Source organism: Bufo bufo, chromosome 5, assembly GCF_905171765.1.
Source record: "Bufo bufo chromosome 5, aBufBuf1.1, whole genome shotgun sequence".
Lineage (NCBI taxonomy): Eukaryota > Metazoa > Chordata > Amphibia > Anura > Bufonidae > Bufo > Bufo bufo.
The window spans coordinates 480,871,574-480,889,645 of NC_053393.1; the positions used below are offsets into that span (position 1 = coordinate 480,871,574).

The window sequence follows — 18,072 nt, forward strand, 5'->3', positions numbered from 1 at the left end:
ATGGACAATAATGGCATTGATTATGGAAGAAGGCGGCCATGTTTTTCTAATCACATCCAACCCCATCTCATATCACTTTAGCCACTGAGCTAGATCGCTTGACATATGTAAAGGGGCCCTAAAGCCAAGGCTCCGCTTGATTAGGGCAAGTTTACATCTGCACTGGAGGCTCCGTTCAGGGCCGCCGTCGCAGATTCCGCCAAAAAAAGAGCCAACCAAGAACTCTTGCATATAAGCAGAGACCTGAACAGAAACAGAACTGACCCCATTATAGTCAATGGCATCTGCTTGGCTCTGTTGGTTTCACCTATGTGCCAAATGTGATAGTGCCGGACAGGAAAACTGAGCATGCAGCATCACAACAGATGCAACGGATGTGTGAGAACGATCTCCTAGAAAACTTTGGGATCAGATTCTCTCGGGCGTTTTCTGCTTCCCCTCAGAGGGCAAATGAGCCGGATTGCCGGACATATATGTAGGAGGCCTAAGTCACTAAGTCCCCAGTAAAGACACCAGGTGAAAAATTGTTCAACAGTTGATATTAATATTATTGGTCATCACAATAATTTCGTATGCTCATTTCTTCACATATGTGCAAGATTATGGAGAGGTAAATGTGCAAACAGATGTAAAGAACCTGTCATACTGAACATAAACTCCCATCAGGGGCATAGCTAAAGGTTCATGGGCCCTGGTGCAAGAGTTCACCTTGGGCCCCCTTCCCGCAGTGCTTTGTGCCCAGGGACAGGGAAGCACATAGCCTTTTTCGGAGGCAAAAATTGAAATGGCATCCCCCCCCCATGCCAAATTCTTGACCTAACCCCTTCCCTCCAGCCAGAGGTCTTTGGGCCCCATCAGGCTTCTGGGCCTGGTAGCGACTGCTACCTCTGCATCCCCTATAGCTACACCCCTGGCTCCTATTCCTCTACACATTTAAACAGAGTTACCATAGGTGAGACCAGTACTAAGCTGGCAAAGCTTTGTGGAGAGGAGGATATACACTACTCAGTGTTCTGGGATCTGAAGACTTGCCTCCTCCCCTCTCCAAGATCAGTCACAATATCATTCATTACATAGACTGACATCAAAATGATTGTGTCGCTCCTGGGACATACAGTGAACGCTTATGTAATTAGCTGTATCCTATGGAGCAGATATACAGTACATACAAACCATTATACATGGGTGAGACACAGGATATTCCCTAAACAACATCTATTGCATCAGTAAAGTTATTCAATATTCTGCCTGAGGCAAAGTCACCTATACAAGCCCTATTACAACTGTAAAGTGTATCTAGTAATTAAGCCGGATACAGTTAATAAATCCTCCATTAGGAATGAAATTCAAAGGAATGAAAGAATTTCTCTTTATTGTATACAGTGTCATTGGAAGAAGTGTCTGAAGGGATCCTGCTATGGCTAACACAAAGATAACACAATAAAACGAAATTAAAAAAAAATTAACATGAAAGGCAATGTTAGAGCAAAGACCAACCCATGCTATGTAATGAATAAAAGCTGGACATGTCAGTAGTAAATACCAAGCAGGATGTGCATAGCACACTTTATTTCTATAAAACTATTAAAGCCGTTACAAAGTATTCCAAAAAATACATTTTAGTAAATTTTACAGCTGTTATTCAATCTATTAATGCAAATCATCAACAGTCTTCATCCTCTGGAGGTCCCAATTCATGTGCACCTTGTATCTTCTTCACAAAAATATGATCACTTTCTAATAAACTCTTTGAGGTTAAAATGGCAAGATTCCTACTGTTCAGGAGGAAAGAAGATGAAATAATAAGCCAAGGTCGAGACTTCGTGTAACAGTCTTGTCAGTTCTATGGATGTGAGCAGATGCAAGATGATACAAATAAAAAAAACTAACAAAAACATAACAAATAAAACAACCATAGATCATAAGCCATAACGTTACCTTGTGAAACTAGTTAAATTAAAATAATATATTCTCATATTGTACACTATTTCAAATAACGAAATGCCATTCAGTCAGTATTGATCTCTGAAAACAAAAAAAGCAAAAAAAAAAAAATCTAATTTACATTTCTGTGTAGAAAAATATAATTTACTAGCCCCCTGTTTGAGACAAGTCTTACAATTATTATTTAACACTTTTTTTTAGTGACAGCCAGACCTAGCTAGATCCTTAGGGACACCTACCACAGAGGCCTGTCAAGGAGAAGGCAGAAGAGGGTCAGGGGGATGGGTGGGTGGACAGTACCAAAAAAGCGAGGACTGACTTGACAGGTAAAAAAATAGAATCTGCTGTGTCAACCTGAACTCAACACAGAGAGAGCTTCAGTGATTTCATGGAAGGTTCACCTGACAATAAATTATCAAAGAAACTAGTTAAGGCTTCTTGAGTGTCCAGTTCATATTAAACATCTATTCCAAGAACAAGCAAATAAATAAAATATTCAGTAAGAAAAAAACACAAAAGAAAATGACAACAGGATGCAAAATAATAATACAAAAATAATAATAGCAAGGACGAAGATGGGGAAAGTCTTGTTCCTTAGTGTCTACTTTGAAGTGTCCTACATTAAAAATGAATGTCTTTCTTAATGGCATGGGATCTTCTCAACTGGACCTCGTTGACATTCCCAGTGGGTGAATAGAGTCATTGTCCAAGATCCACGTTCCTAACTGGTAGAGGAGGTGTGGATACCAGTGGACACCTTCAAGGTAAAGGTGCTTGGGTGATGGTTTATAGTCTTGAGGGGAATGGAAAGACAAAAGTTTGAAGGCAAATCTTAGAGGGGCAAATGCCATATGTGCCCAGCTGTGTTCTTCAATGACTGCATAACAGGAAGCCAATACCCCGTTGATGACCACTGTCCCATGAGAGGTCACTGGGGCATAAGCTCCAATGTCTTCTTCAAGGTGGACTCGCTCTACTGTCACCTCCTTCAGGCTCATCAATGGATGGTCAGCTAGAAAGACTCGATCTCCAGGACTGATATCACTGGCAAAAACTGATTTCAAAGACCTTGTGCCATTGCTTGGGCTCTCTGACACGAAAATTAGATGGGCAGCTGTCAGACGGATGATCTCCTTAGGTTGAGATGTCTCTATGACATAGAACAACTTTTTGACACTCTCTTGTCTGTCTATAAACAGGAGGAAGTCGCTGTAAACCATTCTTCCCTCCTCATCAGCGGCCAGCACCCGATCTCCGGGCATCAACTCTTTCACCGCTTTGGTGGCTCCACCTTCCGTCCAAACTGTGGCATTGCCTGGGAAACAACCCCCAGATTTTGCAGCAACTGAATTCTCTGTAAATAAAAATAACACACGTGTTAAACATCACATCATTTGATAAATACAATTTTTTCTGCCTCTGTAACTTTCCCCTAATCCCCTTCAAAATTATTTCTATGACATATAAACTGCATAGGCCAGTAATACCGCATTACCATTTGTTATATCGCTAAAGGAACCAGTCAGTAAAGAAAAAATGGTTAAAATATAATAATATTGGCAAGATATGGCCTGCCAAAGAATCCTACTTTCACACTGGCGTTTTGGCTTTCCTTTTGTGAGATGCATTCAGGGCTCTCACAAGCGGTCCAAAAAAGTTTGCATTCTAATGCATTCTGAATGGAAAAGGATCCGCTCAGAATGCATCAGTTTGCATCAGTTCAGTCTCCATTCCGCTTTGGAGGCGGACACCAAAACGCTGCTTGCAGCGTTTTCATGTCCGTCTGATGAAACTGAGCCAAACGGATCCATCCTGGCACACAATGTAAGTCAATGGGGACGGATCCGTTTTCACTGACACAACCTGGCACAATAGAAAACTGATCCGTCCTCCATTGACTTTCAATGGTGTTCAAGACGGCTCTGTCTTGGCTATGCTAAAGATAATACGAACCCATCCGTTCTGAATGGACGAAGACGGTTGTATTATCTGAACGGATCCATCCATGACGGATCCGCACAAAATGCGAGTGTGAGCGCCTCCCAAATTTAGGACATGCGACAATAACATCCCATCATGTATGGAAAGTTGTGAAAATTTGCAGGTTTTTAAAACACCTGTATCTATTTAACCAAAATCTATAAACTTTTGGATCAGTTCCTATATATCTCCTTGGAGAAGAGTAAAGAAAAAAGATGGTATTTTAGTGTGCCTTATAATAATACAGTATTGCTTGATACTCAATTAGTCAGCGCGGGTTTAAATATCTATAATCTATCTATCTATTATCTATCTATATACTATATAATATCTATCATCTACCATATATCTATCTAATCTATCTTTTTTTTACATAATTTCCTATCTTGGCTGATGGTTGTATGGTAATAATATGATGCTTACTGTCTGTCTACCTATCTATCATCCATCAAGCATCTATCTATCTGGTCTCTCTCTCTATTATCTATCTATCTATCTATCTATCTATCTATCTATCATGCATCTACCATCTACTTATCTAAACTATTTATCTATGTACAGTATCTATCAATCTATTATATATCTATCTACTTGTCTGATGTATCTACTTGTTTATCTATCTGTCTATCTATCCATCTAGCTATCCTTAAATAACATTGTGAATTAATAATAACTCTCTTTTCTTACATGTTTCCCTCTTAGCTGATGATCCTGTGGTGATAATATGAGGCCACTACATGTGGCTCTCTACACCAAGCTATGTGAGATCTGGTGTAACTTCCTGGACCTGCTGGGGACTGGACTGTGTAATAACACTTCTGCCACTTGTGAGCACATCACTAATGCAGGAAGAACAAGAGGGGTGAAAATGAGTTTTTATTTATCTCCTAAGGACTTTACCACTTGGAGTTAACAAATAAACAGGTTACAAGAGAGAAGTCCTGGGAAGTGTCTTGTAGGGAACAACTTGTGCATGTGTAGCAGTGTCCACCCTGCTACTGTGTGCCCCCAGCAAAGCAGCTTTGTTTGTATGTTTTGGGGGCTGTTGAATGGAGCTCATCCTATACAGCCCCTCTCCAAACACATCACTGAATTGGCTGAGGTGTGAAGATTTGGAGGCTTTGAGAAGCTCTTGTTTGGGTTCCCTAATTAAAATCCAATTGTCATTCTGATTTCTTATAGCAAAATGGGGGCACTCTTGGAAGAGAGGATGCTTAAATTTCTTCCCAGCTTCCCCCCTATTTACTCAGGTGCAGGGACTCTGTGTGCCAATTCACACACATAGACTCCAAAATCCATGAAGGACTGTTTGCTCAGTACAGACACTTTCCAAGACACTCTGAACTGGCATTTGAATTTTAAATGTAATGGTTCTCCTCTAAATACCCTCCAGAGGTCAACCTTCCATCCTGCCCCTGTGTCATGGTAATAATAATTCTCCTCTCATTGTCAGGGATCATACTTTCAGTAAACAAAATATCTCAAATAAAGAGTCTTCCTCCTAGGAACTATGGGCCTTAATCTCCTCATCAAATTCTCCTGCATGAAATGGAGTCAGGACAATGGCAGCCAAGATTTAGCTGTAGGCATCTCAGATTTACTCTTGAATTCAGGACAGCACAGTCACACGACCTTATGTGCCACAGCAATACATCACAGTCAGTGTAAAAAGTGCTGGACTCTGGTGTGCACAGGAAGCTTATAATATCATACTATGTGTCTGCAGAGAATTCAATGTCATTCCCAAATATAACTTCTGACAATAGTTCTAAAGCAGTGGTGTACAAGGTGTGGGACTCCTGGTCTTGAGAAACTACAACTTTCACCATGGCTGATTGGGAGTTATGGTTTCACATCAATTCTGCAAGTTCTAGACCATTGATTTAATGCCTTCACAGAGAGCTGATAATGATCAAACAAGTCCAAACATATTCACTTTAATCTCATAATAGTTATCAAAATCTATCTATCTATCCATCTTTGCCTATAAACAGAACTAATAATACAAGCAACATCTATACTTAAAAAAAAAAAAAAATCTTTATCTAGGTCTAATACACAGAAGATGAGCCATGACCCACCAGCTTCCTTCTATGTAGAACAGAGGCCATGTCCTTAGTAACCTACAATACCATAAGTACAGTAGTCCACTATAGGTGTAAAGGTGGTAAGTGCTGGTTATATGGGGCAGATGGTCAGTGCACAGTGTAGGTCAACCACACAGCATAACATGTTTCATATACTAGTAGTGGAAGGCTATGCACTTACTACACAGCCTCCCTGCACTTTCCAGATCTGGAGATCAGATCAGATTATGATTGCTATCAGGAGAACAAACTCAGACTCTGCAGGTATGTATATAGTCAACCAAGCAGGTGCCTACAACAGAACTGCTGAGAGACTCCTGGAAAATCCGGACTATTCCAAGTAGGTCAACTCTATTACTATTGCATCATTCTATTTTGCCACATTGTAACCCCCACATTCTCCTGATAGAAATATTGCAGAGTAGATGGGCACACAACCATAAATGCTGCTTTGAATCTAGCCTCACGCAGACTTTTGCCTCCAAAGCATTGCATCAAAAAGGTGGTGCCACCAAAAACTACAGACTGTCTACCACTGGATATCATTAGGACCAGCCTGCGTATTTACTGTATTAGTTTATCTTAAAGACCATAGCCAGTACTGCTGAAAACGAATTATAACAGAGCCGGTGTAATTGTAATGAACTGCTGTATTACTGCTAAATACCCATAGGAGGGGAATACCCTAAATTAAAAACATATTTCCTTTATAGGCTATTGGAGACTTGTAAAGGCTCTGCTACCTATCATGAAAAGCCTCAACGTTTGATCGTTTACTACTGTTTCATTGCTAAGAACAACAACAATATCTGGAAACCATAAAAAATTATGCAAAGAATAATAATGCTGGGAGCAGATATAACAAGTCATAAAATTATCATCAGACTACAATAATATCCTTATTATGAGTCTCTCATGGTAAACTGGACCTTATCAAATAGTAGCTGTAGAAGTCATAGGATATTTTTCTATCTACTATATTGACTATATGTAGTACTGAGTGATACATTCAAATGATAAAAAAAATAAAAAATACATAGCAAAATACATAATGGGATACTTTCCACATAAACTCTCAGGTGTCCAAAAATCTTACCCTACCCCCTCAACCATTTAACTGGTATTGAAATAATATATATTTTATAAAAATGAAGACATCTGGAAAATCACCAGGACCATGTCATGCAGTGATGTAAGTTCTTAGTAGCTGCCAGGAGATACAAAGTAATTAGCTAGAGTTCTTGAAAAGAGAAATAATACCGTATATTGTCTTGAAGGACCTTACCTGCTTTCACAGAGCAATGAATGTGGGCTTTGGACTCATAGTAGACCCAGTCAAATCCAGCCTCTACCGCCAGTCTTGCCAACATGCCATATTTACTACGTTCCCTATCAGAGGTGGTGATGTCCACTGCTCGACCTTCATAATGTAATGACTCCTCTGAATGATGTCCATCTTCATCCCAACCTTCTGTGACCCGCAGCTTCACCCCTGGCCATTGGTTCATCACTGAGATAGCCAAGGCATTGAGTTTGTCTTTACATCTCTGGAAGAAAAGCAAGAAGAAGGTGGTAGAAAGGTGTTATTTGCAGGATACAAAAATTCCAAACTACAGTATGACAAGAACCTGCAGCGCAAGTTGGTGACATGAACATGATGAGATTAGAAGTATACTTTTTGAGCTGAGAAAGAAATTTCTGGAGCACTGAGAATTGTATTGCCCTCTCCACGTGTCCCTACTTTACTACTTCATTCTGTTGAGTAAACCTTAGTGCATGTTGTATCACAATGAACTTCATCTAATTATTTCATCACAGCAGGTGTTTAACTAGTATAAGTATCAATGTTCTTACACTTCTTGAATAGTCTTACTACATCTTGGAATTATATAATGCATTATTGTGTTGCCCCTAAAAATAAACGGATTTATTATGTTACCGTTTAATCTGTTAGCAGATACCTCAACCCACATGTGCGCTTCAAGACGGTGTCTTCAGGTAAGGTTTCCCCTCATCTAGCTCCATCATATATTTAGTCTAGATTATTATTTACCTACCATACTTCCTATTCCACAACCTTCTCCCCCTGAATGTTCCTGACATTCATTATATTTACTACTTGACCAGAAAACACAACTAAACAACCAAAAGGCATGGGAATGTAAAAGGAACCGAAGAAAGTGTTTTGGGATCTAAAGACGTCACTCAATCACCATGCCACCTCACACTAATGCAATGATGGACTTTAACCCTATGAAACTTGTTCCCGAAGACAAATACTGTCAGGTCTTTAAATGGGACCCCAGGATTTATACACCGGAAAGTGGATCCTTTTCACATTAATTCCTTGTTGAAAAGTTTCTCAATACCCTGACACACCATTATCTACTGGACAAGACCTCGCCTTGCAGATCACTCACTAGGGTTCTTAGTGCAGGAGGTATTTCTAGCTTGTAAAGTGCCTCAGACACACTCAGTTTCAAACATCTATAGAGATCACTACTTAGGAAAGTCCATTGCTTCTGCCAGTGAAGAAAACATGCTGGGAATTGTAAACCAGATAGGGCAGGGGCTGAGGAGATAACAATGTTAAAATAACAGGTGACTTGTACTTTAAGACATGGAGTGAACAAACATTATTTATCTTAAATGTCACCATTCTTGTTCAGTTGTATGACATCAATACATTTGTTTTCCCTATTACCCTCCATCTCCTTTCTTCAGGTCACACAAGTCTTTTTTTAAAGGATTTATTCCAAAAGAAAGAGCAATATAAAAGACTGGGGGCAGCAATGACAAGGGCAGAACCCGCATGATTTATGAGAGCATATTAACAAATGTAGAGGATAGCCCGTCATAATTCATGATCATAACAATCCCTTAATAGAGCAGGACCTGTTCAGGTAAAGGAACTGTAGGTCACAGAAGTTGTTTCTGCCAACGATGTATGTGTCACACTCTTGTATTCTATCCTAGCCTTACATTTTTACTGCTGGTTCCAGTATATGCTGCCAGAAATTAACAGGGAATGCTGAAACATATAGTCCACCTTTTGTAATAGACCCTGGAGATACATATGTTTACCTGATCCTAATTTATAATGTACACTTTCCATTTGGAGACCATAAAAAGATATGAATTTCCACATTATCCCAACTCCTAAAGTAGACCTACAACTTAGAGAACATAAAATTACATGAGAACCTAAGATGGTCCTAACATCTACTTTAGAGGAACAATTTGGAGACCATAAACTGCGATCTACATCCACATCTGTATTATCCAAACTCCTAAGGTAGACCTACAACTCGGAGACTATAAAGTAAGGTGAATGCCTATGGTGGTCCTAACATCTACTCTAGAGGAACAACTTGAAGACCGTACAGTGACCATATTTTTTTACATGACCCCAACTTCAGCTTTATACCTACAAGGTGGAGACCATGAGCTTTATAGATATCTTCATATTGCCCTAAAATATCTTGTAGAGCTACAATCTGGAAGCCTGGAAGTGAGATAACTTTTACAGGATCCTAACTTGGAGTGTTGAGCTAAAACTTGACTATTACTTGGTATGTCTAGTTTTAGCTGTTGCCTAGACCTACAAGCTGGGGACGTATGGAGGGTTTTATCATCTCCTATGTGGCATGCAGATATTATATTACTATTTTTCTGTTTCTTTCACATCTTGCAATTAAGGCTGAACATAGTGACTGATAACATAGTCCACACCTGGGACTGTGATGTTCACAGAATCCTCCTACAAGTATACATAATACTAATAGCCTTAGCGGGTAGCACAGAATATTGTTATATAGGTTGTGTATTATGGTTCTATATGGTTTTCAGCCCAGTTTATAACATTTCCCCAGTGTAATGAGCCTGTAATTCATGTCTTAGCTAAATACAACTTCTAACTACCGAAATATTTCATCATTACACACTGCTCCTCGGATAGACCTGTTTAAATGGACTAGGCAGAGCCTGGTCCTTTTGTGCCAGCTACAGTTGTATTGTCAAAGTCATGACCGTGAAGATTAGACTATTCATGAATTCACTGGGTCGTGTGCCACAAATCAACCCCAATTCTGCTCAGCCAAAGTGAAACTCAGCAGGGCAGCCAGACCTAAGGCTTTGTGTTGTCCAACAAGATCTCCTTGCCAGCTCCTGATCTCTTCACAAATGGAAACACTTAGCAGTTACCTGTCAGGGTAAACAACCTGGTGGGCTCCCAGAATACCAGGCTGAGCTCTTTACATTCCACATAGGCTCTATGCACCTAGGTGTCTGCTTAGCACCTGGCTGTCACTTCATTCATAGAAATGCATTGTTCTTCCCACCCTAGGAGAAGCTTACTATGGTTATAGGGACAGGACCAGGACACTGAAGTCATCTGGAAGCACCCTCCACCCCACATCCCCTGCCTGTCTGCACCTCTGTCATTTCCTCCGTCTCTCCCACTTCAGTTAATATTAACCAGTCACTAAAGCATTAAACAAACATTATGAAAGTTTAACAGAGCCATGGAGTGAATAGCTCCCCATACTAGATAGACTGGTGAGGCGGGTCCGGGCACCTGCCAGGAATGTACCTGAGCCAGACCTGCCCTCAATAGGTGGTAAGGGAGCAGACGCCTGCAGACACTGCCCTGGTGCCACCGCAGGGAGAGGGGCTACTGGCATCTCAGACCACCTTCTGACATCGTCCCTGTCTGCAGAGGGGCTGGGGAGAAGACATGACGGCTGGGGGCTGACTTTTCTTAAGGAAGTTGACAGGAGGTCAGGAGTTCAGATACTGCCAGCTAAGGGGTGAGAGTGGCACAGGCTGAGGGAAGAGATGGGCACCAACCACAGAGAAAGAATGGTGGCGGGCACAGCCAGGTCTGGGGGCAGAGTATGAGATATGTATCTAAATCAACAATCTGTCTATCTATCTATCTATCTATCTATCTATCTATCTATCTATCTATCTATTCTATCTATTATCTATCTATCTATCTATTATCTATCTATCTATCTATCTATCTATCTATCTATCTCTATCTATTATCTATCTATCTATTATCTATATTCTATCTATCTATCTATCTATCTATCTATTATCTATCTATCTATCTATCTATCTATCTATCTATCTCTATCTATCTATCTATCTATTCTATCTATTATCTATCTATTATCTATCTATCTATTATCTATCTATCTATCTATCTATCTATCTATCTATCTATCTATCTATCTATCTATCTTTGATAAATCTTTCTATCTAGTGGGTAAAGAAAGGTATGGCAGGCAGCACAGCAGTAGTTGTGTGAATATGGAGTGCCAGGGCTGAAGAGGCGATCCATCAACTTAAAAAATAAAAAAATAAACTCCAGGGCACTTCCAAAAGAATCTATCTATCTATCTATCTATCTATCTATCTATCTATCTATCTATCTATCTATCTATCTATCTATCTATCTCTATCTATCTAATATCTATCTATCTATCTATCTATCTATCTATCTATCTATCTATCTATCTATCTATCTATCTATCTATCTATCTATCTATCTATTCATTTTATTTCTATCTTCCCTCTATTCCACGCTTTTCTCCCCGGCGGAGGGCATTAATCCTGTCTCCCCCTGGGCTCCAAACATTGTCCATCTTCTTGCAGTCCGGAGTCGCACAAACTGAAACACAAGCCGTTGCGATCGATAGAAGTGATGAGTAAGTGGAGCTGAAGATGAGCCTGGCTGGCAGTGCTGACACTTCTCCCTCCCTGCACACAGGCTGCTGCTCTGCATATGTCTGTAGATTCTTTTCTGTATCTGCACATATAGAAGGTGACTGTATAACTACCAGCAGCTGGGATACAGGCATAGCTAAGAAAGCTGCTACTGCTGCCGCTTAGCCCTATGCTAGGACTGGGGTTAAGAAGGGTGACCCCCAAGCCCGGCTGTCTGATCTGTGCTCATTCAATTGATCTGGCAGTCAGTTCCTTAAGGGACATGGCAATTTAAGGTGGCAGCTCAGAGATTCCAAGGGGAGCAGGTCAGTGGGATGAGCCGAAGAAATTCTGCAGAGACACAATGCTAATTGTCTATCTATCTATCTATCTATCTATCTATCTATCTATCTATCTATCTATCTATCTATCTATCTATCTATTATCTATCTATGTATCTATTATCTATCCATCTATTATATATCTATCTACTTGTCTGATCTATCTATATCTATCTATCTATCTATCTATCTATCTATCTATCTATCTATCTATCTATCTATATCTCTACACATAAACACATATACTATACATTTTTGGTAAGCCGCCTGACCTCTGTATACCCCCTACCGCTCTGCAAGAAGGTCCTGGTGAGGATGGAGTTAAATCTCCAAGTACTCCTTTCTGGGAACCTATTAATTTACAATATCTCATTGGAGAAGGGATGATGTCATGGAGGCAAGTGATCAGGGGAAGGTATCAGAGGATGGCACCGGGCATCCTTAAATACATTCTGCTCCACTGAGCAGTGCTGCCTATAAGGCTATGCTCAGATGTAAAGGAGCAGGCGGTCGATTAAGATTGTCCTGGACATTGTGGGGGGATAACTAGACACTAAATACTGAAGAAGCCTCCTTCTAGAAAGCCAATGTCTGCCACTGTACATGTCAGGAAGGGATGAGCAGCAGGCTGCATTAGTCCATGGCTAGATGCAATGTATCAGCCTGCAGGGTGCTGGGTGCTGGGTGCCCAGTGTGTGGGACAGGCTGAAGAACTGTCATCTAAAGAAACAATGCAGAATACAGCAGATCCACTCAGCAGATATGTGTCATTATGTGCTCAGCCTGGTGTGGATACAATGTATCAAGTCAAGAAAACAGTCAAGCATGTTGCATTCAGTGACATCCAAATGAACAAGTTCCAGCTAGAAAACCTCAGCCCTGGAGAGCCTGAATCTAGGTATCTGAGCATGAGGGTCATGAATGAAGACATAGAAGATATTATGTAGGTACCTGGGTCATGAGCCTGTCTGCTGCTGTGTTCTCCTCGTCTTTAAATATGATGTCAGAGTTATAATTTGGGGTGAGCTCTTTAAACCTCTCGGAATTCCTAGTAATCTTTCCTTCATATCTTCCACTGGCCCCCAGAGTCTTCTCTGCCACATTGGGGATAAACTGCTTATAGGCTAATGGGGTCAGCTTTTTGGGGTGTCTTCTTTTGCCAACCCCCCTGCCCGGTCCACAGGCTAAGGCAGAAGGAAGCAGCAGGGAGCTCAGGATGACCCCAAGGAGAAGAGCTCTGAGCAGAAGCAGCATCTCGTCCATGTGAAGCCAGCGACTCCCAGCAATGATAGTAGTAGTAGTAGTAGTGTAGTATCAGAGGGATGGTAGTCCTCCTGCGGTAGGATCCAGCGGCTCCCTCCTGGACAGGTGCTCAGACAAGAGTGAGCTGCACATGGGGGCAGGGGCTGCAGATAAGGGGGGGAAAAGTTTCCAAAAAAAAAAAAAAAAGGAAAAAAAAAAAAAAAAAAGTCTGACAGTAAGTGTAGGAGCAATGAGGGCTCAGGAGCTGTGAGCGCAGGGAGGCTGCAGCCTCTATATTATAGCGCGGGGCCCCCAGCTGATTGGCTGCACCAGAGCTTCTTCTCCTTCTGATAGAAGCCAGAGATGAGGAGCTCCCTGTGTATAGGAGAGGGGGCGGGGCCTGTGCTGAGGTGTGCTCCCTGCCTATAGCCACATGGCCAATCTGTCTACTATCTCTCTATTATCTATCTATCTATTATCTATCTATCTATCTATCTATTATCTATCTATCTATCTATTATCTATCTATCTATCTATCTATTATCTATCTATCTATCTATCTATCTATCTATCTATCTATTATCTATCTATTATCTATCTATCTATCTATCTATCTATCTATCTATCTATCTATCTATCTATTATCTATCTATCTATCTATCTATCTATCTATCTATTATCTATCTATCTATCTATCTATCTATCTATTATCTATCTATCTATCTATCTATCTATCTATCTATCTATTATCTATCTGTCTATCTATTATCTATTATCTATTATCTATCTATCTATCTATCTATTATCTATCTATCTATCTATCTATCTATTTATTATCTGTCTATTATCTATTATCTATCTATCTATTATCTATCTATCTATCTATCTATCTATCTCTATATCTATCTATTATCTATCTATCTATTATCTATCTATCTATCTATCTATCTATCTATCTATATCTATCTATCTATTATCTATCTATCTATCTATTATCTATCTATCTATCTATCTATCTATTATCTATCTATCTATCTATGTATCTATCTATCTATCTATCTATCTATCTATCTATCTATCTATCTATTATCTATCTATCTATCTATCTATCTATCTATCTTCTATCTATCTATCTATCTATCTATCTATCTATCTATCTATCTCTTTATCTATATATTATCTATTATCTATAAATCATCTATTTATATCACCTGTGTCTATATGTATCATGTGTATATTTAATATATGTATCTTGTATCTATATATGCATCCTTTGTATCCTATATATATATATATATTTATGTGTAAGTATCCTGGGTCTATATGTATGTGTTTATTATATATGTGTATTCTGTTTATATGTGTGTATAATACTATATACTATATTGGTGTGTTTGTATTATATGTGTATGTATGTATTCTGTGTCTGTATGTGTGTATAATGCGTATGTGCATGTGTGTAATTCCTGTGTCTGTGCTTGTATGTACATTTATTACCTGTATGTATGTATCATATGTCTTTTGCGTGTATTATATGTATGTACATTTATCTGAACGAGAATGTATGTATCCTTTGTCTATATGTGTGTTTATTATATGTAGATGAATTTACTATATGTATGAATCTTGTTTCTTTTATTAATTGCATGTATGTGCATATGTGTATCCTTTTCTATATGCTTGTGTGCATTTCATGCATGTACCCTGTGTATTATATGTATCATATTTTGTGCATGTCTACCTATGGGTCCTGTGTCTATAGGTATGTATGTAGTATTCTGTGTGTATTATATGCATGTGCATGTTGTATGTCCATGTTTATGTATGTATATCATCTACATGTATGTGTATGTTAGATGTATTTGTATGTATTATGTGCATGTGTTATGTGTATGTATGTATTATATGCATCTGCGTGTATTTTGTGCATGTGTATGTATGTATCTTATATTTATGTGTATATATTATATGCATGTGTGTATTAGATTTGCCTGTATGTATGTATCATATGTATGTGTATGCATGTTTATATGTGCATTATATCTGTAGTGTGTTCTATATGTGTGTTTATGGTATGTACAGCATGGTAGTATATGTATGTGAGTACATGCATCTCTGTAGTATTATATCTATGTACGTTTACTGTATACTACATGTATCTGTCAGTTTATATGCGATACATATTAATGTACATTTTTTATATACACATGTGTGATATTCATGCATGTATTATATGCTTGTTATTGTGTGTGGGAAAGAGAGATATACAAAATCACATTATCTATCTATCTATCTATCTATCTATCTATTATCTATCTATCTATCTATCTATCTATCTATCTATCTATCTATCTATCATGCATCTACCATCTACTTGTCTAAACTATTTATCTATCAATCTATATTATATATCTATCTACTTGTTTATCTCTATCTATCTATCTATCTATCTATCTATCTATCTATCTATCTGTCTGTCTGTCTGTCTGTCTGTATGTCTGTCTGTCTGTCTGTCTGTCTGTCTATCTATCTATCTATCTATCTATCTATCTATCTATCTATCTATCTATCTATCTATCTCATCTGTCTGTTGGTCCGTCCGTCTGTCACTCTGCACTCTTCCTCTCCCTTATTCTCCCTCTCTTCTTTTGTAAATGGGTGACCCTGGGCCACCTATCGGGAGTCATTATGGTTTAAGCCTAAACTTTGTTTAAAACACAAGCCTGATCCTGAAGAAAGAAATGGGGAAGAGGACGCTGTACCCACAGATGAATGGTTGTCTCATTGGTTCAGATGGAGATCCATGTGTCCTGGCCTCTAATAACCTATCACCAGCCTCTATTACAAGCTGCTCAGGTAAAGCAGGAGACTGTGCCGTGATCAGGCCGGCTGGAAATCTCTACTGCATGGCATGAACCAGAAGTACATTACGCTTCGTAGTTTTCCTTCACTGCAGAGGTCAATATTTCTAGAGCAGCATATATATAAACGAAGAACGCCTTTAATCATATGTCTTATGGTTGTATGTCTGACTGAATGTTATAGAATACACTATAGGTGGATATAGTGGAAGAACAAATCTCAACATGGCTGAGATGAAATCATGTGTCTTGTGGAATTGTTAGAGTACTTTCACACTAGCGTTAACGTTTTTACGGTATTGAGTTCCGTCATAGGGGCTCAATACCGGAAAAAAAACGGTTCAGTTTTGTCCCCATTCATTGTCAAAACCGTTTAGTTTCATTCCCAGACCGGAGAGCAAACTGCAACATGCTGTATTTTACTTTCCGTCTTGGGAAAAACTGAAAAACGGATCCGGCATTACCCCCAATGCAAGTCAATGGGGACGGATCCATTTTCTCTGCCACAATAGAAAAAGGATCCGTCCCCCATTGACTTTTAATGGAGTTCATGACGGATTTGGCTATGTTAATACAACCGGATCCGTTCATGCAGACAGTTGTATTATTAGTAACGGAAGCGTTTTTGCTGAACCCTGCCAGATCCAGTAAAACGCTAGTGTGAAAGTAGTCTTACTATAAGTCCTCTTGCACACATTGGTGAACTGTGTACATGTGCTGTCTGTGGTCTCCACAGTTCACTCACGTATCTATTGACTTTAATGCATGTATTGTGGTTAGGTGGAGACACCATGGAGGTCTACCGTATTTTGCCTATGATTACTGATCCCTCATGGACATTTTAGTCTATTGGTCTGTGAAAACCATGTTAATAACAGCGATACCATCCATGTTTGGTCTGTGATTTTCATGGATTGTTAGTAGAAGATGCTCTGGAAGCCAATTTTCAGCCTAGTAGTGTCCATGAAACATGAAAGACATGTGGACTGAGAATCGCTGAACCACGGAACAAACATGGATGGATCACGGCTGAAACACGAACCATGTGAATGAAGACTAAGATTGGGTTTCCATACATCTAGCCAACCTTTATTTGTTCTTTCCAGTGTGGCGGTAAAATGCCAGAGGGAAACTAATGCCAGAGCTGATCCTATGTTTTTTGATGGAATTGTTTCTGGCACCCAGTATTTCAGTTTAACTTTGGGCAGAAAAACACAGCATGCAACATTTCTCTCTCCTGCTATGAATGCTGGACTGTCACACAAAGTGCACAAAAATGTCATCCGTTGTGTAGGGCCAGTTTTATGCCCGTATGTGAACCTTAGCGGAGATGGAACTTTGAGACTTGTAGATCTATTAGCCTTAAGGTCGGGATACAAACTAGCGTGTTAATGGCTGAATCTGCTGAGAATGGCTGGTGTATAGGGAGCCTCTACTGAAACTACTAGTCTGAGCATGGCTGGGATGGAGGTAGAACTCTTGTGGGACTACTAGTCTAAGCATGGCTGGGTTGGAGCTAGAACTATTGTGGGACTACCAGTCTAAGCATGGCTGAGGTGGAGCTAGAACTCTTGTGGGACTACCAGTCTAAGCATGACTGAGGTGGAGCTAGAACTCTTGTGGGACTACCAGTCTAAGCATGGCTGGGGTAGAGCTAGAAGTCTTGTGGGACTACCAGTCTAAGCATGGCTGGGGTGGAGTTAGAAGTCTTGTATGACTACCAGTCTAAGCATGGCTGGGGTGGAGCTAGAACTCTTGTGGGACTACTAGTCTAAGCATGGCTGAGGTGGAGCTAGAACTCTTGTTGGACTACAAGTCTAAGCATGGCTGAGGTGGAGCTAGAACTCTTGTGGGACTACTAGTCTAAGCGTGGCTGGATGGAGCTAGGACTCTTGTGGGACTACT

The 18,072-nt window shown here is 39.7% G+C and overlaps 1 protein-coding gene across 1 annotated transcript; it reads right to left on the minus strand.

Annotated features, from left to right (window-relative positions):
• Positions 1–1,418: 1,418 nt before the first annotated feature.
• Positions 1,419–13,780, minus strand: SHH (sonic hedgehog signaling molecule). The gene is made up of 3 exons (XM_040434162.1): positions 13,016–13,780; positions 7,297–7,558; positions 1,419–3,298 (listed from the first exon to the last, which is right to left on the minus strand). Exons 1-3 carry the CDS (start codon positions 13,325–13,327, stop codon positions 2,604–2,606), a joined length of 1,269 nt encoding a protein of 422 aa, XP_040290096.1. The 5' UTR covers positions 13,328–13,780; the 3' UTR covers positions 1,419–2,603.
• Positions 13,781–18,072: the final 4,292 nt, after the last annotated feature.

Bases quoted from the DNA above. Each gene is read 5' to 3' on its own strand.
- SHH (XM_040434162.1), bottom strand. From the start codon at position 13,327: ATGGACGAGATGCTGCTTCTGCTCAGAGCTCTTCTCCTTGGGGTCATC. The intron at 7,559-13,015 runs GTACCTACATAA...CTTTTCTTCCAG, and splicing joins CAGACAGGCTCATGACCCAG to AGATGTAAAGACAAACTCAA. The intron at 3,299-7,296 runs GTAAGGTCCTTC...TTTTATTTACAG, and splicing joins TCATTGCTCTGTGAAAGCAG to AGAATTCAGTTGCTGCAAAA.